The sequence below is a fragment of the Bacillus rossius genome, chromosome 12 (genome assembly GCF_032445375.1).
Source record: "Bacillus rossius redtenbacheri isolate Brsri chromosome 12, Brsri_v3, whole genome shotgun sequence".
Lineage (NCBI taxonomy): Eukaryota > Metazoa > Arthropoda > Insecta > Phasmatodea > Bacillidae > Bacillus > Bacillus rossius.
In genome coordinates this window covers 44,701,316-44,728,956 of record NC_086339.1, presented here as the reverse complement: position 1 = coordinate 44,728,956, position 27,641 = coordinate 44,701,316, and the positions used below count along the sequence as shown (strand labels likewise).

General features: G+C 38.4%; 1 protein-coding gene across 3 annotated transcripts in view; it reads left to right on the top strand.

The window, feature by feature from the left end:
• LOC134537894 (zinc finger protein 260-like) overlaps nucleotides 1-27,641 on the top strand; it is a 104,356-nt gene that overhangs the window by 20,203 nt on the left and 56,512 nt on the right. For 2 of the 3 annotated variants that reach the window (XM_063378819.1, XM_063378820.1), the window contains exon 6: nucleotides 4,755-5,024. In XM_063378819.1, the coding sequence (XP_063234889.1) occupies nucleotides 4,755-5,024 (270 nt within the window). Of the gene's footprint in view, nucleotides 1-4,754; nucleotides 15,458-27,641 lie in introns of those variants that run through there. The other variant, XM_063378818.1, reaches the window with a different exon arrangement.

The following is a 27,641-nucleotide window of genomic DNA, read 5'->3' as shown; positions in this document are numbered from 1 at the left end:
TGAAGGAGACGAGCTCCAATGCAAAAATCAGAAAGTTTTCACAAATCTAAGATGGTTGGCTACAATAGGTGCTTAATTTGGAAAACATTAGTTGAAGTGTCATACTTGTAATGTTGCCATTAATATCGTGGAAATGCACACACAAAGACAGGTTTTGTTGAGGGCACAGTTGAAAATGAGGTGTTAATGAAATACTCACTTCAGGCGTCACAAAACCAGTCTAGATAGACACGAAGATTGCGTGTCTTGCCAGTCTCGGACATGAAAAATTTGATTGAAATGGCTTTGTGGGGGAGGGGGGAGGAACCACAGACATTGCTTGATTTAAGTTCATGCACAATCACAAAACGTATGTGCACACAAACACTGGCTGGTTCATATTTATATTTCTCCTCTGGCCGTCACGTGAGAGCTGTCTGAGTCCCGGCTGCAGCCAGTGCCCGACCTGGCCCGCACTCCTCTCACGCCCGGCCGTTCCCGTGCTAACTGCGCCAGAATACACGCCTGGCAGAATTGTTACAGGAGAAAATTGTAATAGAAGTCCTTGCTGAAATATTTCCATTGTTTGAATGTTCGTATAAACATTACTGTACTGAATATATTATTTTATTTCTGTGATTATTATTAAGCCCAAGGTAGCTGCTATTCGAAGCAGTGTTCTTGATCATTTTATTGCATCAGTATTTTCAATGTCTGGAAAAATACTCACATATCTTCATTTATTCTCACTCGTACTGTCTTATTAGCTTATTGCATACTGGCAGCGTACCTCGGGTATGTGTTATTTTGCTTTGTTCATCATATATTACAAAAATATTAAAAAGAAGTAATTTTTTACTCCTTATTGCAAATCTTGGAAAAACTTTCAAAAACCTGGAAATATACCTGAAATTTGTATTTAAAATTGAGTGGCCAAACTAATTGTAGTTGACAACTTAACGAACCATTCACTTTATTATTGTCTTATTTCCCAGAAGCTACTAAACTTACATTTACTTTTCAGTTCCCAAAAAATTTGTTCAATGATGTAAAAAAAATGTTCTTAGCTGGAATTTAATTCTTATTATTACTATTCAAGGTGATAGTCATATTCAAGAATAATTAGGTGTTCGTATTTGGTTTAAAGTAGAAAATTGACATTTGCATAGGCCTACTGTATGATGATCAGCCGAAATCTCGTTTTGTGTGTTCTAAAAACTACACAGATGATTTTGCTCTAAAAGAAATAGCAACAAGAGAGAGTAATTAAATATTTACCTTCGTAAAAACAACGTAATCAAGACGTTACTTTTTTTACAAATACAAGGGGTTAATTGATATACAAGATCATTAACATTAGAATATTTATAATAATTGTCCCAATTTAATTTTAGAGACCAAGAAATTCACTGAATTTTGTAATTTCTCAACACGGAAAATAATTTATTATTGTAGTGAAAATTGTCCATCGTAATATTGATGGTTAAAGGAGGATGATACAAATCTTTTTTTTGAGCACATCAACAGTGTGGTTACTGCTCACTTAGATAAATTGGAAAACAAATATCCAGAAGATTTTTAGATGGCTGGGTGTTGTTACACTGAATTCGTCCCAGGCTAGATTAACCGTCACTTTTGGGGCAGGATGTGGTTGGAATGCTGAAAAGGTTGTATAATCAGAGAAAAACAAAACAATTCATTTACAGAGCTTAAAATTATGTAATAAATCAAAATTACGTGACTTCTTTGTCCACAATATGTCTATAGCTGTTGTGGTTGACTGTTGCTCCAAATATTTGCTCCAAAAATAGGGCAGTATCGAACACATTCTTTGCTGCAGAGTGGCTGATCATTATGTCTTCTTCATTTTCTTCATCATCTGACTCCTCTTCTTCAACACAATACTCTTGTAAAACAAAATTAATGATCTGATCTTCTGAAAGTTCTTCATTGGTAACATGAAGAACGATGTTTCTAATAACATGAAGTGTTTAAAACACTTTAGTAATGTGAAATCTCCAAGAAAAAAAAAGTTTCTTTTTGGCGAGCTTTACCAATACCACAAATGTTATTCAAGGAAAATACTATTTAACCAGTTCTTTTATAGAACATAACAGTTCATTTAGTGTAAATTTGTTTCAAAAAATGTTCCTGACCTTAGACAAAGCACAAAAGTATACTGGCATATGCACGAAAACTGCTGCTTAAGTCAAAGAAATGGCATCGGTAACTTTTAAATGGCAATGTCTCAGAAACCAGCAGGAATCTTGAAACGCTGTTTTCAGGGTAAATAGAGAAACGTCTTTAGTGTTTGAAAAAAGTATTTTCGTGATTTTATTATTGTATTTACGGAAAAGCCACGACATACGAATATTGTCATAGAATTGAACATCATCTACTCCACTTCTTTTTTTGTTGAACTTGTGTACATGCATGTGACATTTTAACAAATTTTTATTGTAATTTTAAGCATTGGATCATATCTCTTGGTAAATTCAACCATATTTGATTGAATTATGCTCTGGTTTTCTTTGGTTTTTTTTTTTAAATATGTACTCTAATTATTTCTGTAGGTATTAAGTAGGTATGCATCCATTAAACCATTTATGTATGAAATGTTGCTTTACTTTTGGTGCATGTTTCACTAACATTGATTGAATCATTACACATTTAATATGTAACCTGTTTTATCTTGGCCCCAAGTCTTTTATGTTATAACGGACGGAGTGACCACTTCAAAACGAGTACTTTTAAAATATATTGTAATAAAAATGTCAAGGCCCGAACAATGCCGAACAAGTTCCATAGTGGACCAGATTTAATATTTAGTATGTTTTAAATAGTTTGGTTAACCAATATTATTGTTTGCAGCCATTAGCCAAAATTTTAAAAAGGGTTAAATGTAGTATTTTTTATTCGGTGGCACGCTTTCAAAATATTTGTAACGGTCATCAGCCGGAAACGGGCAGAAGACCTGCCTCTAGGGCGCTGAGAGGAGCCCAGTCTGTCGCCGTTGCTACCCGGGGTAAGGAGCTCCGCTCACCCGTCGTCTTCAACTTTATCCACATCCATCTGTTCTCTTAATATGTATAAATTGCTTTCATGTAACTTCAGGGCTTATCTCGGGTAGTAGCATGTTGGACATAATTATTATTTTTTATTCATTAATTGAACTTTGTCATGTATTTGAACTCTAACTTGATTTCCTGGACCAACCTTTAAACTGATTTGTGTCGCTGGCTTTGTAATAGTGTAACATGATGTAGAGGGAGAACAGATGTATAACGGATATAAAACTCAGAAATAAGAATAGTTATTTCTTTGACATGAAGAATGAGTTGTGGAGGCTGCCTCCAAGAGCCTGCTTAGCATACCACCGTACTTAATATAGTGTGCAACCGCTGAGAGTAGACGTAGTCTTATTTTAAGTGCTTTATTCTAAATTGGAAGTACGAGTCTCGCTACACACGGGCGATGTCACGGCCCTGAGACGAGAGATGCTGGGTCCACATGACCAGTATTCCATGTGGTGGCGCCCACAAGATTATATTCTGATTAAATTAGTATCAACCAACCTCCCCCCTCCTCCTTGCAATAGCAGTACAATCAACCACATATAAACAAACGAGATACCATGACTTTATTTACTGACCTTACGCATCTGCAGTCAAAAATTTCAATCTGACCTAAAGAGACTCCTCTTTTCTTGACTAACGGAACCGTAGAAATTAACTCACAATTCTCAGCCATAGTGACAACTATTGGGGTTTATTTTTAATGAATACAGAGAACCTCGTTAACAAACCTTGACTGCTGTTACTCGAGCCACTCGGGCCTCGTCCGACTAAGTGAAATATAAGTAGTTTCATTGTCTTAACTCCTCTTCTTACAACCTAATCATAACCTCCGAGGGCCATGGCCTCCTCTCGGAGTGAACTTTAAAAGTTAAATTGCAAACTAGGGGACTTGTTGCCACAAGCGAGAGGCATAGCCTCCGCCTGAGCGAGCCCCAGCCTCACTCAAACTCCCAGTTAAATCCCTTCTCAACGCCTACGCTAAACAATCCATGGTTGTTGGAACTAAATCTCCAAACAACTAACGAGGACAGCTGAGCATGCTACCCCCTTCACCACACCGCGCGGCCTGTTGCACCAGCGCACCCCAGTGGCTGCGGCCAGCGACTGTGCAAGCGCTCAGCAAACAAACGACAACAGAATTTGTCCAATCTGCATGCCAGCCGTATACTCGCCCCAATTACTTGGTCCAACACCTGCACGGTGAGTGAACAGAGCAGCCATCCCAGAATCCCAACTATGAAGTCCAAAAAATCTTATTTCAAAACCCTGGAAATTTGTAACATGCAGCATTACCCTCCCTTCAGCGAAGCTCAATCCCCTTGGAGCTACCTCCAAAACATAAATTTAAGAATTATAAACATTAATCCCAAGAAAGTTACTAGAAAAATTTTAATACTTAAATGTTTACAACACAACGTAACAATATAAGTAGTGTGTTCCCAATACCAGTATGTAAGGTTAAAGACACCTTAACATCTTGAATTTTTTAGCATTAATTATAATGATAAACATAAAATGATATTTTTTTTTTCAGAATGAAAACCTTTAATATATTATGAAACAAATATACTACTATTTTTACTGGCTTTTTTCCCTAATGTACCTCAGGACATGCTTGTTTGAAAAATTATTCAATGAAATACTAATACAGATTATTTAACTCAAACATTTTAAAATAAAGGAATAATTTTGTTGCAGGCAGGTGATAATCCTGCTGTGGAGACTAGCTCTCTGGCTGGAGCTTCCAGAACAAGAGCTAGTTATAGCGGTGAAGGCAGTGCGTGTCTCAAGACTGAATGTGTACCAGAAGATGATACACAGGCAGAAACTGCTACCTGCGGTACTAGTTTGATGTCTGACATTTGCGTCAGTGTTTCAACAGATTGCAAGGGCCTTCACCATCATCAGCATTTGTGTTCTTCAAGCAAACAAGACAAAGATGCTCCAATTATAAGACAAGAGCCACTAGTACGTCATTTAGTTGAACACAACATATCTCTTACAGGGGAGCGTCCCTTCAAGTGTAATGTATGTAGTAAAACATTTGCTAGAAAAAAAAATCTTACTGAACACAGCAAGTTACATACAGGAGAGAGTCCCTTCAAGTGTGATATGTGTAGTAAAACATTTAGTAGTAAAAAAAATCTAATTGAACACAACAAGTTACATACAAGTGGGCGTCCCTTCAAGTGCGATATGTGTAGTAAATCATTTAGTAGTAAAAAAATTCTTATAGTACATAGCAAGTTACATACAGGGGAGTTACCCTTCAATTGTGAATTATGTAATAAGTCTTTTAGTTGTAAAAGGGATCTCATTGCACACAACAGGTCACATACAGGAGAGCGTCCCTTCAAGTGTGAAGTGTGTAACAAATCATTTGCTTGGAAACAAAGCTTTAAATTACACAACAGCTTGCATACAGGGGAGCGTCGTCTGAAGTGTGAATTCTGTAGTAAGTCTTTTATTACTAAAAGCCAACTCATTGTACACAACAGGTCACATACAGGAGAGCGTCCCTTCAAGTGCGATCTGTGTAGTAAATCATTTGCTAGTAAAAAAAATCTTATTGTACACATCAAGTTACATACAGGGGAGTTACCCTTCAAGTGTGAATTATGTCATAAGTCTTTTATTTCCAAAAGGGATATCATTTTACACAAAAGATCACATACAGGAGAGCGTCCCTTCAAGTGTGATGTGTGTAACAAATCATTTGCAAGGAAACAAAACTTTAAATCACACAAGAGGGTGCATACAGGGGAGCGTCGCAAGTGTGAATTCTGTAGTAAGTCTTTTAGTTCTGAAACGGATCTCATTGTACACAACAGGACACATACAGGAGAGCGTTCCTTCAAGTGTGAATTATGTGGTAAGTCTCTAAGTTCTAACACGTGTCTTATTTTACACAACAAGTTACATACAGGGGAGCGTCCTTTCAAGTGTGAATTATGTGGTAAGACTTTTAGTTTTAAAAGGTATCTGGATATACACATCAGGGTACATACAGGGAATCATCCCTTCAAGTGTGATGTATGTAGTAAGTCTTTTAGTTGTAAAAGGGATATCATTACACACATCAGGCTACATACAGGGGAAAGGCCCTTCAAGTGTAATGTGTGTAGTAAATCATTTGTTAGGAGAGAAGTATTTAATGCACACTACCGCTTACATACGGGGGAGAATGCTATAAAGTGTGAATTATGTAGTAAGTCTTTTAGTTCTAAAGCGGCTCTCAGAGTTCACAACAGGTTGCATACAGGGGAGTGTCCCTTTAATTGTGATATGTGTAGTAAATCATTTAGTGTAAAAGAAAAACTTATTACACACATGAAAGTACATACAGGCGAAGGTCTCTTTAAATGATAGCTTGTAGAAAATATTTAATCCAAGTCTGTGGAAGCACCTGAAACAGCTCTAGCTCAGATATAACTTGCTGCACTTCAGAGACATTGTTTAGCAAGTGGCCAGTCTCAAGAAACAACTCTAGCGGAGCTATAACAGTTTTCTTTTGTCTGGTTTACAGAGTGAGAATGAAGGGCGAAAAACCATTATGTAAATACCGTATTTACTCGCATATAGGTCGCGGCAATTTTACCAGATTTGGTGGGGGAAAAAATGAAGTGCGACCTATATGTGAAGAAAAAATTTTTTAAAATTTTTGAGGGATTTTTTTTTTGCAATATTTTGCTTTAAAATGCGAAAAAGAAGTTTGTATAGGTATAGGCAAATTTATTTACAATGTTCACATACAGCGAAACGTTACCGTTATTTACGTTTTCCCGTTATTTGCACTATATTCTTCAGGTCCCGTTTAGGTCCCATTTAGTCCAATACAAAACTTTCACGCAAATTACGACTCAAAAATCGAATCCATCCCGCTATTTACGTCACGTAACAACCATAAACAACCAGAAAATACCGTGGGTACATTAATAGTAAATAAGATTAGCTAGTAGGCCTAAAAACAATAAAAACATCATGAAAAACGTTAACGTTTATAGTCGGCAATGAACATTTTAAATCGCAAAATATACATATTTTATAACATGAAAAGTTGCTTTTATTTCTAAACATGTAATAATTTAAGCCTAGGCGTGTAAAAGTCCGAGTAATTATAGCAGGAGACAATCTAAAACGCACGAGGTAAAAACGTAAACTCACGAATGTATGAACGTGGCTGATCGTTAATTTCTGATACTGTATTTGTGTCACAACTTAGACGAAATACTGGTACGAGACAAACTTCACAAGATAAAATGAGCGGAGTCTTGGTAACTGTTTTATACGTATTTTATAATTTCGGAAGTATTGTACAGTTGACGCATATTTTTTAAACTAACAATTTATTTCTGGGGATCGTAAATAATTAATTATTGGTATCAAGAAATCAAGATTAACGTAAACTTGAACATGTCACGGCAGCGAGAAAACTGGTGCGTATACCAATAAACTGGTATTAGAACTGGACAAAACTGGTACACGGGAGGTGGAGCTTATATTTTTTCCGCTAAGCTTGTGTCTATTGGCTGGCTGCTGATGGGACGTCACGAGTCTGGGCGGAGCATTGAGTGAGTTATACTGCGCATGCGCAGCTCAGTGAACAAAGAGCGAGCAGGCGCGCAGTAACAGCAGCTGATCGGGTACAATGACCTTTCTCCGCGCACGGCGCACGGCGCGGTAATGAATTACCGGTGCGACCTATATGGGGGGAATCTTAAATACCAAATTCAAGACCTATCTGCGATGGCGACCTATATGCGAGTAAATACGGTATGTATTTATTCCCCAACCTCCTTCTTTTTTCATTTTTGGTAGTTTCATATCTTCAGCTCTACTTCTTTTAATAGTTCAAATTTAAAAAAAATTCTTATCGATTTAAAAATTAACTCAAAAAATTCAACAGTTGGTTTTATGTATTATTTTGATCTCAATATTGCAACCAAAAAATTTGTGATAGGATGAGAGGAAAGTGGAATAATTGAAAAAGATTATTGAGGAATGTTTATGGTGGTTTGGTAATGGAAGTGACAGTTACGTAACTTTCACATTAAACAATAACCACAGGGGTAACTATTATCATACGTGCCAAATTTTATGGTTACACTGAAATATTAATGGGAATTAATGTTTCAGGTCTAAAGTATTTAATAGGTAGAACACTAGAGCAGATTCTTTATTGGTGTGTTAGTATTGTATTGTTGTCTGTGCAAAAGTTAAAGGCATTTCTTTTAGCTGCGTTGTAACTGTTGTACTAAGTATATTGAACATTTGTGATCACTGTTATTTCATTTCGCTAGTTGTTGGCTTTGGATCATTGTGGTAGGAGTAAGTATGCAGAGAATGTGTGGTGGCTAAGATTTTAGATTAATATATTTATAAGAAAGATGATTTTGAAGAACCAATAATGTAGAACTTTATGAAGCTCTTTTTTAATGTAAAGAGGTTTGCGATTTGAATTAAGATAAATTTTTTATTAATTAAATCACTTTTTTCAAATCTTTTAAAACAGTGCTTAGCCTCCCTTTTTGGCAAATAAATTTTAGTTTTCCTTTTTATTTTTTTTTGCTTTAATTTGGGTTTGGTGCCTTTTGCCAATACATGTTGTGTAACAGACATTAAAAACATTCTATTTGTGTGTTTTCCCACAGTTTCTTTGGCTGAAAGGTTTATTTTTGTCAAGATCCTAAATTCTGTAGGTTATGAGAGCCTCAACAAATGTGCTGTACACAAGTGTTAGTGTCAGCGATGAAATGAGTTGGAATAAAATAAATTTAAAAAATATTTGAATCAAGTATTTGAGAAACAACATAAGTCACAAACAACAGATTTTACAGAAAGTGAATAAAATGTAATAGTTAATGGCATGTGGCAAAATATGTATATGTGATACTATGGATACATTACAACGTTAATTTACTTCTCTTTAATGTAAAAAAGAAAGACATTGTATTTACAACACCCCCAAAAACTATATTTAAAAATGCTGGACTTATGTTGTTTCTCAATTTCCTACATAAACTCAAAAAATATTGTTCTCAAATGTGCTATTTTTGCTTTAAGGTAGTCGTAATATTCCACTAATCATATTATTTATTTGCGTACACAAAGTAATACTATAATTTTACTTAGAACATAAAAAAATACCAATAATTATATGAATATAAATGCATCCAGTCCCTAATGCACTAATTTTGCTGATATGAGAAAGTCTATACGATTTAGGTTTTTAGATCTACCTTTGTATATGCGGCTTACACCAACTTTAACATTGAGAGATCACATTTTAATATAAATAAGTATGCATATGTCCCTCTTCAAAATGCACTATTTGCTGATGATGTGCGGTAAAGTCTACATTGATGTGATTAATCATCAGACTGGTTTTGCGTTACTTCTGTTACACATGTTGGCCACAAGAATAATCTATACTAATATTATAAAGCTGAAGAGTTTGTTTGTTTGTTTGTTTGTTTGAACGCGCTAATCTCAGGAACCACTGTTCCGATTTGAAAAATTCTTTCAGTGTTGGATAGTACTTTTATCGATGAAGGCTATAGGCTATATTATATTATCACTAACATTAGGGATTCTTACTAAAAGTCCAATTTAGAATCAAATGCGTTGGAGGGGGTTAGATACAACATGCAGTACACGTACGAAGTGTGTGTTGACAATGCCGCAGGCGCTAGAAGTTTATTTCATATTGCCTATTAACATTGTTGCCACGCACTAGATGCCTTATCATTCTTAATTTTCCCATAAAAGTAAAAAACACCCTTGTGATATTAACTACGAAGCAATCAGTACCCTCATAAGAGTTCAATTAATAATTAAATACTTTTTATCACTTTAAATCGCAAACCTAAACTATTGTTTTTATCTCTCTCTGTGTTTAATTTGTTTTTTTTATTGCCCTTTTATTCAAGTATATATATTTTACAGACTTGAAACTTCACAGTAATGTTCCTTATGTTACGCAGGATGACATTTTCCGAAAATTAGATTCCATGGGTGGTTTAAACCAGGAAACAGTGGGTACTTTGTCTGCATGAGAACAGGATTTTGCATTGTTCATGCCTTCTGCGTCTCCATGGCAACGGGCAACGCGCGGCAGTAGCGTACCCACAAGGAGGGGCATGTATAATGAGCGGCGCAATAGTGATCTGCCTGTAGACTGCCGTAGCGAAGTACGGGTACATCAGTTGTACGTTGCGTGTACGAGTCGGGAAACCATCGGTGCTATTCATTTTCTCTCCGGTACATTATACAGCATTGTAATAAATTTTCACCAAATTTTTTTTATTTACAATTACTGTAAATGGGAGATGTGGCTTAATTTTTTTCCATTAGTATAGCCGTGCGAAGCCGGGTCGGGCAGCTAGTTAATTATAGAATGACTGGCAATCTTCTGTGTGTGGCAAGTAGTTTTGCAACTTGCGGAGGTCATCTATTTTTGTCTGGTTGATAGGGATGCAACCTGCAGGATACACCATGTTTTTTTGGAAGAACAAGGTCCGCAAGTGTGCAATTTAGAACCCTAAAATAGTGCTTGACAAGGGAATCAATGAATGGTCGTGCCACAACAAGTGAAGCATTGTTACTTGCATAACTGAAGTGCATGAACTGACTTGGTTTGAATCTTGTTTTCTGGTCTCTAGGCACAGATTTTCCATAGGACTCTTGTGACAGCACATTCCTCTTAAAATACTTGGGCCACCATTGCTTGAAGTTGAGAATGCTGATGGAATCTGCTATTACAACAGTGAAGGATCTCTTGCAGGATAAAGTTACAATTATCTCAACATACTCCTTGATGGTGTACACTCTGTTGTACTTCTTGATTTTTCTCTTGAGTACTGAGAAATCCCTATCGCAGGGCAGGAAAGAGTGTTCTCTTATTGGGAAGTAATGTTCGATATGTCTAAAACGTTTAAGAGAAGTTAAAGCAGACAACATTCTGATGAATGTATGGTTCTTATTTTGTGCGCTGCACCCATCAGAAAAATATGTACAACTCTTTGACTCCCTTCAATGACGTATTCAAGAACTCCAAAACAAATGAACATACCTCATTAGGCCCCTTTGTTCCAATTCCCTCATGGTACAAAAAGAAAGATGCATTGCCATCTTTGAGATTATGTATGCAGAAAACACTGATGGTTAACTGTCTAAGGTAAAACACCTCCTGGACTGGAATGCAAGGCAACTGTAAATTCTGCATGAAATCTATGCAAATGGCTCCCAAATCACCCGTTTTATCAGCTTTGATTATCTCGCTGATTTCCTTTATTTTCGTTGAAAATTTCTTAGCCCGATGCAAATATTTTGCACACATTTTTCTGCTTCAGCTACTTTCTTAACACACTAAATCTATGGCTGTACGGGAATCAAGCAAATTGGTGCTTTGTGGTGTTTGAGTGGGGTATTTGAGAAACAACATAAGTCCTGGACTTATGTTGTTTCTCAAATACATAGCAAATAGAGAAGGCTGTATCTATGCAATGATTGCGTGGACTTAAGTGGTTATTTGCTAGCATGTACAACTACCCTCCAACAAACTTTTATTGTTGGTAACTCATTTTCGCCAAAATGTGGACTTATGTTGTTTCTCAAATTCCCGATTCATTTATGGTAGCTGACACTAAAGTAAAGAGTTTTGTATATTAGGCTAGTTATTTTTATGCACCAAGTTTTGATATTTATATCTTAGTCCAAATACATGTACATACTTTGTTTCTTAGAGCTCTATGTAACTACTATTTTTAAAGTGTGAAGAAAATTTTTTGTATTAAAAATATTTAATTATATTAATACTTATAATATTTCAAAGGCATAATTGGTTATGTATCACATTGAATATTAAGTCAATTAAGCTATGATAAAAAGTTTGTCCTGAATTGTACTTGTTATGCAAAATTTGTTCCATATGATTTATGCTAGTTACATAATTTACAAACATTTTACCGACAGGAACTTATGAGTTGGCTGGTATGTATTACTCTGGGGGTAGTTCGATATTCACTTATGCCTACAAGTTATAAGTTGTACTGAACGGGAGGCAAGGCCCCTTTTTATAACTGCTAAAAGTAAAACACATAGATTACTAACAACTTAAAAAGTATTTGTCAATGAACAATATTTATTTCACAATTTTCTTTTAACAAATCGGTTATTTAGTCTTGCAGAGACATTAAAAAAGTACTATATATATTTCTCTTCTCTGTAAATCTCACTTCATTTTATTTGACCAGTCAATGCGTACCATTCTTACATTTACAATGGTATTAAATTTAAAACTGATTTAAACTTCAACAACTCTGCCACAATATTACATTTTTGCTACAGTATTAGAAAACCTGAGAAAGTAAGGGAGATTACAACATATTTATGGATTTCTTCTTGTGCTGACAAAAGTAAAGGGTTGAGACACCAAAAAAATTCAGAAATGTTTAATATCACAAAATTTGGTTGATTTTCCTTCTTTTAGTTAGGTAGTTCTCAGGCATTTTTCAGTAAACACATTGTTTTTACAATAAAAAACTTATTTACGCATGTTTACATACAATTGTGATAGTCTTTACACAATAGTTTCAGGAGAATCAATAGTGTTCGTTTGCAAAAACACACATTTTGATTTTAAACTGCATTAATTTTACTACGTGGCCATTCATTTTGATGGTTATGTATTGTCTATAAATAATTATTATGAAGCAGATTTTATTTACAATATTTCTGAAGATTACCGGCTTTATTAATAGAGATAAAGTTACTAAGAGTTAGTCAAAAATAGCACAATAATATTATTATTTTTGATAAAATTTGAATCAAGTGTTTTCAAGGAGGAATATTTGTGATTTCTGAACTGTCCATGTAGACAGGATGCGTAGGTAGGGCTTATTTCTTAATATTAAACTAAATATATGAAACGGAATTTCAGACAGCACATGTTTAATTGCCTTTGGGGAAAACAAATGGCATCCAGAATCATTTAGAAATTTAATTATAAATTTTTTTTTTAGAAAGAACAACACAATGTGCTATGAAGAGTGGCATCACCATAATCAGAAAATCTGCAAGGTCGTCGGTATGAAGTGAATTGCGCGTGGGGGTGGTGGGGGGGGGGGGGGGTGTTAGTTTGCTGTAAATAGAGATCTCTGGCGCCACCACATGGATGGGATCGTGGACCCAGCTATCAACAATGTTCCTGGGCCGGACGTGGCCCATTTGGAGCTAGGCTCCTTTTTCCCCTGTGTGGATAGACTGGAACTTACCAGCCCACTCTCAGCAGTGGGCACACTATGTTATCAGTGAAGACAACTGCTAGTGGGATCTTGAGGTGCCCCACACACCTCAGTCTCTGCACTGGAAAGCTCGTGGTTCATGGTTGAGAGATGAATACGAGCGAGTCAGGGTGACTTGTCAGTTTTATTGGTGCCGTCACATACCTTGACAAGACTCTGGAAATCACACAATGAGGAGTTTGACGTCAACCGGGCCTGCGCCCCAGAAGCCTGGCCACCTTTCCCCTCACCCCCCCCCCCCCGCCTCACTTACCGTACTGGCAGCCGCTCAGTCTTGAGTACGTAGTCGGGTGGTTGTGTTTGTATAGCGCACCACGGACGTCAAGAGGGCGCTGTAGCAGCAGTGCACCACACCCCTTTAATTAAAGATAAACATTGTAATTTTTTTTTTGCTTATTTTTCCCCAAGTGGAGTGTGACGGCAGATCGGCCGGGAGTGTTTTATGTACTTTAAGTAATTAATATTTAGTTAAGGCATAAACAACGACAAGACGTACCGAACATGCACGAGGCAAACTGAAGTCCGCTGAAGCCGGACTGGTTATCATTAATAATAAATTGTTGTAATTTTAGTTAATAGTTTTTATCATGTTTTAGGTGTAATCTAATTATTAAGAGTGTTTCATGTTTTACCTGTAGCTTCCTGTGGCACGTAATCGTAAATAGGTATAACGGTAACTGGTTCGGCGCGAAGACACCATGTTAGGTTAGCAGAGCCCTGAGCTCACCCCAGTCCTTTGCCAGCACCAACCAAGAGCAGACGCATCAGCACCCCGGGGACCTCACCGCTTGCCTACACTGCTAAGTAATTCTGTTAAATTTTAATTATCTTAAATCTTGCATTCATAATTCCTCGGGGCTTCTCTCGGTCGGGGGGACTGTTTAAATAATTGTATGAGTGACCACTATGGTCCTTTTTATGCTAATTACCTACTTGTAGAGTGTGACCACGTGGTCATGTCGCACCACGTGAACCGATTCGTGCCATAGGTGCTGTGTGATATAATCAAAGGTGTAGGCGAAGTCGCAACTAATACACCAGTGCATACGATTTTATTTGTATTTGTTTATTTCAACATCCTGAGTGTGACGGGGTGTGGGACGCCGTAAGAGCCCACTGCGTAGGTGAAGAGCGTAGCCGACGCTGAGAGCGGACCAGTGGCGAGTACTAGGATTGGCTTTAGGGGGGTTAAAATCACGCCTCACATGGGTGACGTCACGGCCCTGAAAAAGTCTCTCCCGGGTACGTGCCCCTTGCACGGTGGCACCCACAAATTAATCTCAGTGCATGTATCGACGCGAACCCCCGCTTAGTATAAGGACAGTTAGGCCGCAGCCATGTCAAGTTGTTACATATAAAATATTTAATATTGCCGACGGCATGTAGTCCAGCTTAGTTGCTGACCAGGACATCGCTCTGAAAGTACAAAAATCGTCGTGCTACTTAAAATGCTCCGGAGAGCTTTAAAAAATTAGGTATAACTGTCTACCGCCAAGGTAGGCCTCGAAAATGACAAGAAAAGGTTTAAAGATACTTAACGATGGCAGATTTAAACAGATCAGTGACGAGTAACAGGTTGAATTCAACAAGGTGTGGAGATGCTTCCTACCCCGGACTGCGAACGGAAGTGACTGGACATTTACCAGGGTGTCATTGCCGCAGGAAGTAGTGAATTTACCATTATCTTCTTAAAACACAAAAGCAAATATACATTACATGTTTAAACCCTTAAAATATATCATTGTGGCCGTCAGGGCCACATTTAACCTTGTAATTAATTTTGGCTTTATTGAGGTTAATAGCTTTAAGTTTTATATAGTTTTATTTTACGTATTTTTATGTTTTTATTTTTTATTTGATGTTAATTCATCTCTTTAAATAATGGTTGTGACTGTTAATATTTTATTTTAAGCTAAGCGCTTTATTTTGTGTTTCGCATGAATTCCACTTGGTGCGCTACCGACGGTTTGGCATTGACGTCACCGACGCGGCCGGCCGGGAGTAAGGGGTATCAGCTGGAAGCGAGGACTTGTTGGCGAGACTCGTGCGGAGAACGGAGCATGTGACGGCGGACGGAAGAGCCGGGCGGCAGCGGGCGGCTATGGGCAGAGTCAGCATGGAGACACCACGCAGGACGACCGGGCAAGGAATTGCCCGGCGATGCACTCTTCGTACAAGGTAAAAAGAGGCGGCTGCATTGAGTTTTTTTCTGTCGTGGTGTTAAACCGACTGTTGCGAAGATCGTAATTTGATTTTATGCCCATGCTGAACTTTTCTACTTTGGACGGAACTTTTGCACCCTTTTTGTGAGAAGAGGCCCATTTTTTTAATGTCACACATTGGTGATGTGATGACGTGTTTTTGTTAACGGTCGCCTGTTTGCCTGTTTTGTGGGACACGAAAGTGTTTTTAAAATAATGCGGCGTTTGGAAAATGGTAGCAACGTTTTGAGACTTTGGCGAAATTAGCGTATTTTCAATTGGACTTTACTAATCCTAATGACTTTCTGCAGTATTATAGAGTGCATACGAGGGAGTTTTGCCGCACGCACGGACTGAAGTTAGTGCGTAATTTATTCATTTTTATGGAACAGTATGTCGGCGAGGCATTAGACTGTCTAGTTTTTTTGAAGAAGGTCAGCGAGCTGGCGGACGTCTAGAATGTTAACATAATGGCAAGCTTGTAGTGACAAATTATTTCAAGAGAACAATTAATGAGAGCTGAGAAATACGTTTAATTCTTGTTTTGTATTAGAACGTTTTATGGAGAATTTTATATAGTATTTTATATAGATTTATATATTTTTTTATATTTGGTATTAAGGTAGGCCATCTTACATTAACCTTTTTTTGTGGCCACACCTCACGACCTTCGTTGTGATCATTTAATTATTAGTAAGCCCGTTGTTAATATTTACATACATATATATATATTTGTTATCATCATCATTTTTTTTTTTTTTAATATTTAATCTGTAATGAGTATTTTTGAGAATGGGTTAAGACACTGCCATTATTACTGCCCTTTTTTTTGTAACCAAACGTGTATTGTTATATTGTTATAGTAAATGTTAATTTTTGAAAATTATTTTTTTTTTAATAGTAATCACCCAAAGTCTTGCCTTTATTTGGAATTACATTTGCTCTGCTTTGTATGCTTTAAGTTTTTGGCCTGACCCCTGGGCATTGGTATGGGGAATTTTTTATGGTGTAGCCTTTCATACCTTTTCATAAGTTTTGGAATTTCCCTTCGCGCCCAGAGTTAGCAGGAAGAAGGGTTACATCATGGTAATTTTGGATTATTTACTACGTACTATAATTATTTATTTATTAAGTTCATTATTTAAAGGGGGAAGTCTTGCTCAACTGAGGGTGTGTGCTGTAAGTGATCATGCATGGTGCTGCTCCCTCCTAATAATTTTTGAACACATTTACAGAGGGATAAAAATATCAATAGAAAATAAAACCATACTTTTTAATTTGACGTAATTTTAAATGGTATGATGCCATAACACAGGCTCTAACACACCGCCTCTTACTGAGTGGCCGAGCAAATGCTTAGACAACACACACACACACACACACCTTGGCGGGAGGTTCGAAACAGGATTTTGGTGGAGGAGAAGGGGTCGGCAGCGGCGAGAGGCACATTGGACGTAGGGAGGACGTACCTCTGGTCGATGTAAATTCCTCCCCCCTCCCCCTCGAAAGAGCCCGATGTGACTGCTACACATCGTTCCCGTTGCTCTTGGTTGCCTCATACTGCTGTTGGTTTGTCCCATGTATTCTGCCATACCGGGGCAGTGTTGCCGCCTGACGCGGTGGTAAGTGTAGCGTAGCATGGGGGTGAGTGTCATGACCCCCGCATGGCTTCCATGTTGTCTGGTGGGGTCCGGGGACTCTTCAAAGGTCACTTAAAAAGGGGCGTTTGTCAGTGACAGGTGTAGGGCCCACCGGGGTTCCTCTTCATCGGGTGTCTCTGGGCGTGATGGTGCATCATCCGGTTCCCAGATTATTGTGGTGGGGGTTGGAGTAAGTGCTGGATTTACCCATACCTTCTGACGGCCTTGTTGAACCCATTGAAAAAAAAATTTTTGGGTTGTCATGGCAGCTGCTGTTCCTGCCCGTCGGGGCTCGTGTTTTGGGCAGTGGCAGTGACGGCCATGTTTCACACCGTTACCCACGTACTGGTTAAACCCTGGTCAGTAGAACGCTCACGAATGGCTCTTTTGATCTCCTCTGTGCCCAGGTGTCCGACAAGCCGATTCACTAGCAGCATGCGGAACACCTGGCTTAGAGTCTTGCGCGGTGCGAATATCGGCCATGGGTTTTAGCTTCCAGCGGGGCGTTCTTACAGATTTCCATCCACGATTCGGTAGCCCTCGCACATACTCTCTGTGCAGCAACGTGTTAGGGCCTGCGAGTGGTCGTCTGTTTTTTGTACTGTGCACACAAACTTGTTGATATCGATTACTGCCCCCGGCGGGAGTGACGGAGCATCGTCCCTTTCAACAGCGCAGATGGTCGCATGGTGACCATGTGCGCCCGGCTCGTCTGCTGGCCATTCGCTGGTGGGCAGTAACAGTACATCCCAGGAGGCCTCCACCGGGATGAGATTCAGTTTGCAGAGCCGCTCCACGGCAATCATAAAATATAGGACACCCTTTGGCTCACTGCCGCTCAAAATTGGCAGGGGCTTTAAGGTCACAATAAACAGCTTTTGATTAAAGGAATGGCTGGATAGCAGACTTCCAGTGGAGCATGGGCCGATGGGCTACCAGCAACGAGCATTACTCCTACGGAAAGAGTGGTAACTTCCATGTTAAATGCGTGTCGCAATAAGCAGACTGCTATGGAGCGACCGCAGCGATACCATGTGTGTCGTGGCAAAACCTGAACTAACGAGCGTGCGGCGCATGCTCATTAGGAGCCCTTTTTTTTAGCTGTCAGGTGCTTGTTTTTCCCGCCATACAGAAAATTAACGATTTGTTTGTAAACAAAGATGCAGAGAAGCAATACTTTATTCACAAAGGATGTTACTTTATATTATTTTCTAAACTAGATTGGTCAATTACTTTGATATTGCCTTATAAAACACTTGTAATTAATTTTCTCGGCAAATAATCATGTACTAAATCTAAACAGGCATAACTCGGACCTATTGCATCTCTGCATGTTTATTTCTAAAAGTTACACTCGTAAAAATACTTAACCTTCTTTAAGCTTTCAATTGCAAAGAAAGGCTAATATTCTTGTTAAGGTGCCTGATATTATCTGGTTTGTACCATACGAAACCCTGACATCTGTCATGTTGACCATAATAAATATATTGCCAGAATGGAATCACTTTCGTGAGCATTTTTTTTGGTTTAAGTTACCATGCACATGTATAAAACGTACCTATATTTTAAAAACATACAGGCCTCTAACCCAGGTGTGAATACATTAAATTCCACTTTTGACACATAGGTCAGGAATGTTCTGTTATGAAATGAATCTAGTTATCATGTTCGTTACTAAAGTTTTTTCGCCTGTAGGCCTGACTAAATCCTACTTTGTTACCATTAAAACCAATTTTACCACAACCGGGTTTACTGTTTCAACCCCCCCCCCCCCCCCCCCCCCTGATGTGGTTTAATCACAGTTAAACATTAATAACATATTACCTCAAAATGCTTAATTACATGGTACACAAATAGGCCAAAATTGCATTTTGTAATAGATTCTCACTTATAGAATGGGCCTTAAATGTTGGCCAGCGCATACAGCTGGCTTCGCAAGGAGGTGGGAGGGAGAGTTTCACCACAAACTATGTGCGTTCCTACAGACCATTACATCTTTCTGCACACTGCAAGCCCGACCAAACCCCTGCTTGGCAGGTCCTCACAAGGCAGCAGTAGCTAGGTAGGTGAACTATCTTTCAGGCGGAAAAGCAGTGTAGCCATACAGACTATACATTAACATATTGAGAAGCGAGAACATGTTTATACTTTACAAACTACTCAGTGAAATTGCGCTGTTGCACTGCATTGCCAGTCGCCACTTCTCAGAATATTTTTTTGCAGAATAAGAAGCATGTTGAAGGTTGGGATATAATGTAGGCTAACAGTGACCCAAAATCAACACTGTTAATATTTGTTGAACTATTCAGGTTTTTAATCAGAATATAGAAAACTAAAGCAGAATAATTAAATATAGCAGATTTTGCCTAAGTCATGAGCACACATTTATCCAGACGGATCAACAATGCTGTGTACTCTGTTTTGCAAAAATCTGGCTTCTGTGAGCCCTAGTAGATCAAGCTGTCAAAACAACTGTCCAAAAGTTGGCAAAAACAGTTAACCATGATCACTCTGATGTTTGATATGAAACCTATTTCAATGAATGAATTAATGAATGTCTCATTTATGTACCATACTTTCTGAAAAAAGGAAAGGGGAAATTGAATTTGCTGTGAATAAAAAAATGTACCTTCATACATGTTATACCAATATATTTAAATTTCATTTAAGATAACAAATTAAAAAGTTCACTGTTCACAAGACACAAAACCTAAACCAATGTTTACTGGTGCCAATAAAATTTGCAAATATAGTTGTCTTGTTTTCCTATATTTACAAAATTAATGTTAAAATTATATTTCAACAATCAAAAACAACACTGTTACAACAAATTCATGCTGTATAATAGTGTAAATATGTACCAAGGTAATTTTTCCAGTTGTTAGGGTTTCACCCACTCACTTTTGTGGTGCTGTAGTGCCATAACTGTCACAGGGTATACTGAAAGCTCCAAAGTCAGGGTATGACCTACTTGGGCCAGATTATTTTCAAATGCAGAATATATTTCATGCAAAGGTAACCTGAATAGGCTATTTATATGTATTACTAGTTTACCTGAGTCAAACAACATAATTTACTCTACTAATTAGTTTATTACATCCGCCAGATCATTTCAGAGTACAAATATATTGGACAAGTGAATTTTATACATTAAAAATCATGATGAGCAAAAAATCAACCAATATATGAAGAAATGTTTACACTCTTCAGCGGCAAGAAGAAGAAAAGTTTTTATTTTATTTATTTATTTTTTGAAATTTCCAAGTCGACTACAAAAATATACAATTATATTGTACATGTAGTATAGGACTCGTCAAGAATATTAAACATTATGAATACACATTTAAGTACAATCATATACACATGAACGTAAATAATAGTAAAAAAACAAATGTACATTATATAATAATAATAATACATTTTTAGCATAGTTTTGCTTCCATAATATCATAAATAGAAAAAAACTGAATTCCAACAACAAATCTTTTTTTTTTAATACACAAAGTTGGTTTTGTGATTTAAAATGTGGTGGAAGTTTATTATAAAAACATATAGCAGAGTATCTCGGACTATTTACAAAACATTTTGTACGATGTTGTCATGTATGAAAATTATTTTTTGTTCTAGTCGAATAATTATGTAAATTGAAATTCTGCAGTTCATTCAATTGTGAATGAGCAAATATAAGTAATTCATAAATGTATAACGATGGTAATGTTAAGACACCTAAGCTTTTGAAAAGTTGTCTGCATGAGGTACGATAATTTACATGCATTATTATCCGTACAAATATTTTCTGTATTTGAAAAGTTTTAGATGAGTCCATGGAATTACCCCAAAATATTATTCCATATCGTGAGGTTCAACATAACCAAAGTAAATAATTTTTAAAGCATTTAGATTAGTCCGTTTTGAAAATGTTCTCATAGCAAACAATATTGAGCTCATTTTTTTTAGTTAAATGAGCAATATGAGATTTCCAATTAAAGTTCTTCTCAATATATTTACCTAGTATTTTGGTTGAATTTGATTGAGATATATTATCACCATTAATCGATACAGTTGGGTCTTGCAAATTGTATAAGTTATTAAGTTTAAAATGCAGCCACGTTGTTTTTGTGTTAGTAAGTATTAATTCATTAGCCTTAAACCAATCTATGATGTCCCTAGTTAAAATTTTAATATTTGCAATTAAACTTAAAGGGTTATCTCCATGTATAGATATATTAGTGTCATCAGCATATAATACAATTTTCCCACTCTTAACATTTTTAGGCAAATCGTTAACGTATAAAGAAAAAGCAAAGGTCCTAGTACAGAACCCTGAGGAACACCAACAGATATGTTTTGCCTAACCGAATGAACATTATATTTTATGTTGGTTAAGGGATCTATATGTTGTACTACGACTACTAGTGAACGCTGAGACAAGTAAGATGTTAACCAATTAAGCACTGTATCTCTTACACCATATGTGCTTAACTTTTTAATTAATATTTTATGGTTAACACTATCAAAAGCCTTACTTAGGTCACAAAATAGCCCAACAGGATGATTCCTTCTGTGTAGGTCCATAGTTATATTGCTGATAAATCTATAAAGTGCAGTTATCATCGATTTACAACACCTGAATCCATGTTGACTGTCCACTAAAATTTAATTTTTCTCAAAAAAGACATTAATCTATTAAACATTAATAATTCTAATATTTTTGAGAATGAGGACAGAAGAGATATTGGCCTATAATTCTGACAGGCGTCATGAGGACCTTATGCAAGGGAATAACTTTTGAACACTTCCATAAGGTAGGAAAATAACCTTGCATAAAAGATTCAATATAAAGATATAACAATGGGTCAACTATATAATCAATACAAGTCTTTAATAATAAAATCAGGTACAGCATCTAAACCTGATGAACGTTTACCTTTTGATTTATGAATTACTGACAATAACTCCATTTTAGTTACAGGAAATATGAAAATTGAAGACGATGTGCCAGAAATGGAGGCTGTATTGTACACATTATTATTAATAATCTGATGAACACGGAGTTTGTTATGCACTATTTTATAAAAATACTCACTAAACTCATTAGAAAAAATCTTTGCTCTTCTGGTTTTGAACAACAGCATCTTACAGGACATTTTCGCTCATATGCATATCGTCCAGACATTTTTATCTTTCCACGTTTTCTTGCTAACCAAATATTTTAAAATGATTTCTAATTTACGAGCTGCAAGTTGCTGTTTACCACTAAACATAACATGGCGCCAGCAAGTCAACCCTTGCGAGTCAAATAAATATTCTACTTATTTTAGCGGAGTATTTTCAAAGCAAATTATTTTTATTATAATACTGAATAATTTTAAAAATTGATGTAAAAACTTCGTTACAAGTACAAGTAGCTATGCTATACTTGTTGAAGTCTTTAGTGTGATTGTGTGATATTGCTTTCAGCGCGGTCACCTGTATCATGGCGAATGACGAACTAACAAAAAAAAGGGTAAATCATAAAAAAAAAAGCCTGTGCAACAATTTCCTATTCCAGTTTCCTCCCCATGGCTTCCAAGCTGGACATCACTGGCCTCACGGATGTATTGCATTAGGTGTACATGCAACTCCACCATCGTGTAGGTCGGCAGAACCGAGAGTCCGTTTTCCTCGAGGTGCTGACACTCGGCGCGGTGGTGGCGGTAAATCCAGCTGATGGCAGGGGTAGGCATGATCATGTAGCACAAAGAAAACAAAAATTAGCTCTCTGACAGCAGAGTAGTGCAGAGTTGCAGTCTTGCTTTAATGTTAATTCGACCAAGCTACAAATACACAAAGAAGAATAAGAATTAATTTCCAAAGAGAATTTAGAGAGTTGGAATGTATTTCGTTGAGTCAGGGAAGCCCAAGTCCGTAGAGCAGTAATTTATTTTCAAACTCTCAAAACAGTAATGTGGTGACATCAAAACCAGTACAAATATTACCAGTACCAAAAACATAAATAAATGCTCATTACAAATTATGTTGCAAAGAAGTTGAGGGGGTACATAAGGCTTACAACACATTAATAATCCTATCCCATAGTTACAAATCCTAGACTTATCGTACATGCGTACATGTGTAACAAATAATTCTGATTATATCAAACACGGAAATTTTAAACATAAAATGCAACATATTACAATTAGAAACAAGAGCCGACGCGTCAAAAACTGGGGCGCAGTTCGGTGCGGCAAGAGAGACATATAACTATGCCCCTAAAGAGCAAGAAAAGAACAGACAGGAAACGAGTGGCCTTGCAAACCACAGGCAAATGGCAGGCGGATCGGAAAGGCACCAGAAGTTATAACTCATTTACAAGCAGAACATATGGCTCATTATTTTTAACAACTTAGGGGCTTTATAATCAATGTCAAGAATGGCGCTGCCATATCGTGCAAGTTATTAAGCTTCCCGTAAACAAATATTCGACTTCGCCGATACTGACCTCATACATACTCACCTGATACAGACACCTCTCCGACCTCTACCGAACAACCAGAGACCAGGCCCGACATGGCCTTATATATCATCCAAATAGAGAGGCCGCAAGTGCAATGGAGGCAACGAGCATTAATGGAGACCGCAAAAGGGGTGGAAGATGAAGGTGGAGGAGAAAGCTAAGCCAGAGTGGCAGGGAAGAGAAGGAATAGATAAGGGGAGGAAATCGTTAGGCCACGCGGGAGCGACAAAAAAAGATCATGCTTCAATATGTATGAGTGTGTATATATATTGTCGTCGTCCCTCCAAAGGCAATAAAGCCCGGCCTGCACCCGGCACTATTAAACCCCGCTCAAGGAAGGCACCCCTAGCACATTTCACGTGAGTCAAGAGAGCTACCGACACTGGTAAGTGCCTACCGAGATACGTCCATATGCCAACACCACCAAACAGTTCTCACGCATCATAAATTGCTGTGATTAATTAAGTGATTTTTAATCAGCAGAACAACACTTAATAGTGAAAGTGCGTCGTAGGGGTGCAGTGGTTTCCCCTGTGGGAAACTGCAATTAATAAACGTCCGAAACGTCCCTTGCGGCCTTCTGCCAATAATTAACCACAGTGTTAACCAACCTAATTTACCTCCCTGTTTTTACTTGCAAATAGCCACTGGAGTAGTCAACAAGTGAGTCTCCAGCTTGACTTTTTATTTTCAAATATAATGAATCTAAATTTTGTTATGTATTATTATAGGCCTTCCGCCAACTAATTCAGACAGATATCATTAAGATACGAGTGTTCTATTGACGTCGACCCAAGTGTCTCCCCGGCTTCTTCAGGCCGTTATGCCTCGCCAGCGCCATCTCTTGCGTGTGTAGTGCGACGCAAGTGAAGGTGACGTGCGATATTTTGTTTCTATACAGGATTTTACATATTATTTTATTGTAAATATATTTTTGTTTTACATTTTTTGTATATATTTAGCTTATATTTTATTATCATGAATTTTGTATTGCAGGGTAATGTATTCGTGTAAGCTTTATTTGTTCACCGGGCGCCAAGGCCGTGGCTTTCGCTTGTGACCAATCAGCGTGTTCCGCGGGCTCGCGGAGAGAGGGGAGACGCGGGCGCTGGGGCGCGCCAGGGGAGTGGGAGTCAGTCGTCGCCAGGACTCGGGGGACAGCGGTCACGTGAGTGTCATCGCCCCGCGCTAGTGGCAAGGAGTCGTGGACCCGGCACGAGAGACAACGGGCGTGTTGTCGACGTCGCTCCGGGACAGTGAGATTGAGCGGGCGCGGTATTTGCAGTAGCTCTTAACTTTGCCGTGCGGAAGCGTTTTCAGTCTTGCAGTCGAGTTTGTTACTTTGTCATTCAGTCGCGTGCTCTCATCTTGTCATTTTGTCTCACGTTTGTTCTTTTACTAGATTTTGCGAGTCGCGGTTTATTTTGCAAATTGGACATTCGCAGTCGTATGTTCTGTGCTTTTTACTTTTTTCCCCAGTCATTGTGGTGTTCAGTCGGACAGACATACTATTGCGCGTGAGTCATAGAGAATTCTATTTCTTATAGTGTGGGTAATACTCGTCACGGGCGGGATGTCCCGTATTTTCATTACCATATTAGTGTGCGGAACCGGGCTTCGTCCCATATAGAAATAGTCACAGGCGGAAACGCGGCAGCCCCATGTAAAGTGTTCATGGTCTTGAGTATAAAGGACCAGCAAACTTTATTCGAGTTGTTCTCATTTCAATTCTGGAGACTAAGTCCCTCGGCCACGCGGCCCAGACCCCCCAATAGCAGCATTTTCAGGGACTAGTCGACCATCCTACGACACTATAAATAATAAAGACAAATTATGCTTATAAAATTGGAATAACGGCATATTAGAAAGTTTGGCACGTCATGGCGCTTCCTCCCCTCCCAAGCCGGCACAAAGCAGTAGTAGAGTTTTACTCACGGGCCAGGATGGACGTGTGATCCCGCAGGGGGACTTCAAAATTTTGTGCTTCTGATTCTTCATTCAGCGACATCCGGAAGTGTGGCGCAACACTGATACATTATGCTACAAACTATAATGTACAAACTTAAATGACTCGCAAGCTACTAAATAAATGCCCCGATCCTAGCCACCTGTATACGAACAAGATAATACTCGTGCTATAACTGTATACTGTCGCTATGCTCGAGTCATGATGCTGACGTCCGTTTACTGACTCGTTGGCTCACTGCTCGGTGACCGTCTCGAGGGACGACTGACTCTTGTCATGTGACTGCTTCTCGTGCTCGCCTGGCGACGACTGACCCCTATGTGCTCCGGCGCGGCACGCGGCTCCTCATCCTTCCTCCTCTCTGCATCCCGCACTGACCCTGATGTGTCGCAGACGGGTATGACGTAATCGCCCAGTGAATAATGGTAATAGTACAAAACATAAACACTGAAATTATAAAAATAAATATGTACAATAAAATGAGATTAATAAATAATATTTACAATATTCGTCCCGCTGTAAATACAGTGTCCATCCTTTCCAAAGAAAGTTCATCTTCTGCTGTAGGTCTCCCTGGCGCGCGAATCTCCCCCCGCCCCCTTGTGCTAGCCGCACCCCACTACACTGTTCGGCGCACTCGCGACAATGGCAGGAGAAGGCATTGGCATGGCATAACGGGCTGTGAGAGCTGGGTGAACACTTGGGTCGACATTCTTAACGAAAGAATTCCTCAAGACGTAAAAATGAATACCACCCTAAAAGCACCCAATGTGGTGGGGTCGAACACAGTCACAAGTACCAATAAAAGCTGTAGCAAACCGTATGTATTCTGTACTGTGTAACCGGTGCACTATCTAGTACCGAGTAACGAAACGTTACACACGAATACATTTCGTTTCTCGCATTTTTCGTAGTATGGAATTTATCGTTAGAATATTGTTTAAATTTTATTATCAATAAATAATTTTCGGCACCTGTTTGTTGCTTTTTCATTATAATCGACCCATAAAGGATTATGATGTTATTGTGATATAACATAAACTGGCGGTTAAAATTTTCAAAATAGTAAATCCATTGCAAATTTAGTAGAATATGTCAACAGTTCACTTGTAGTTCTACAATTTACCTATTAAATCAAATTAAATTTAGAATGACTTTCACACAAGTCTGGTTCAAAATACGTAAAAATTAAAAACCTGCACTTACGCAGTTTGGTAAGTAATGTTGCGTCGTCCAGGTTCTCGTGTTCGAGGTCCGGCGTGGTTCCTAGCGGGAAGGCTGGTTTTTTTACTGAAAATGTGTCCGGGAGGACGCCAGGCTATATCTGTGGCTAACCACGAGTTGGGTCGTTGGGTGCGAATGCCCCTGCGTGGCCCGCTAGGAACAGCGGCTATGGTCGTGGTTGGAGGGATCCCTGGCTATTGATACATTACTGGCCCTACACAACATAGCACGCTGATTCCTGACTGGATCAGGGAAGTTCACAAAATAACATACACTGGTTCGGTTTTGCACTGTCGTATACACGTAGCGCACGGAGTGTGCGGAGTGGACGTTTAATTGAAATTGGCAGTTACACTTGCAGTTACAGTCATTTTACATTGATTTTCCCTACACAAATTACACTAGGTTGACACCAGGCGCTCTGATGTGACGTCACTAATATTAAAATACTCACACCAGTCGAGATTGATGGAGAGGTCGATTGGAGGCGGTGAACTGCCCCGCTTAAAGTTTAGTGCGGGTAGTTTATGTTTAAGTGGCTGGGTTAGGCCCTACACCGTAAAAGGACTGGGTACACACAGGGAGTTAATTACGAAAGGATTTGATGAGTGACTATAATTGCCAGGAGGGAATTTGATAAAGACAAAGGCTGAAGACTCCCCGTGGGACGCATGTCCGTCCTGGTCCGCGAGTTGATCGGTACTCGTACTGGCCCTGGCGCGAGGGGAGGGCTCAGCGTTCTCTCGCGCCAAAG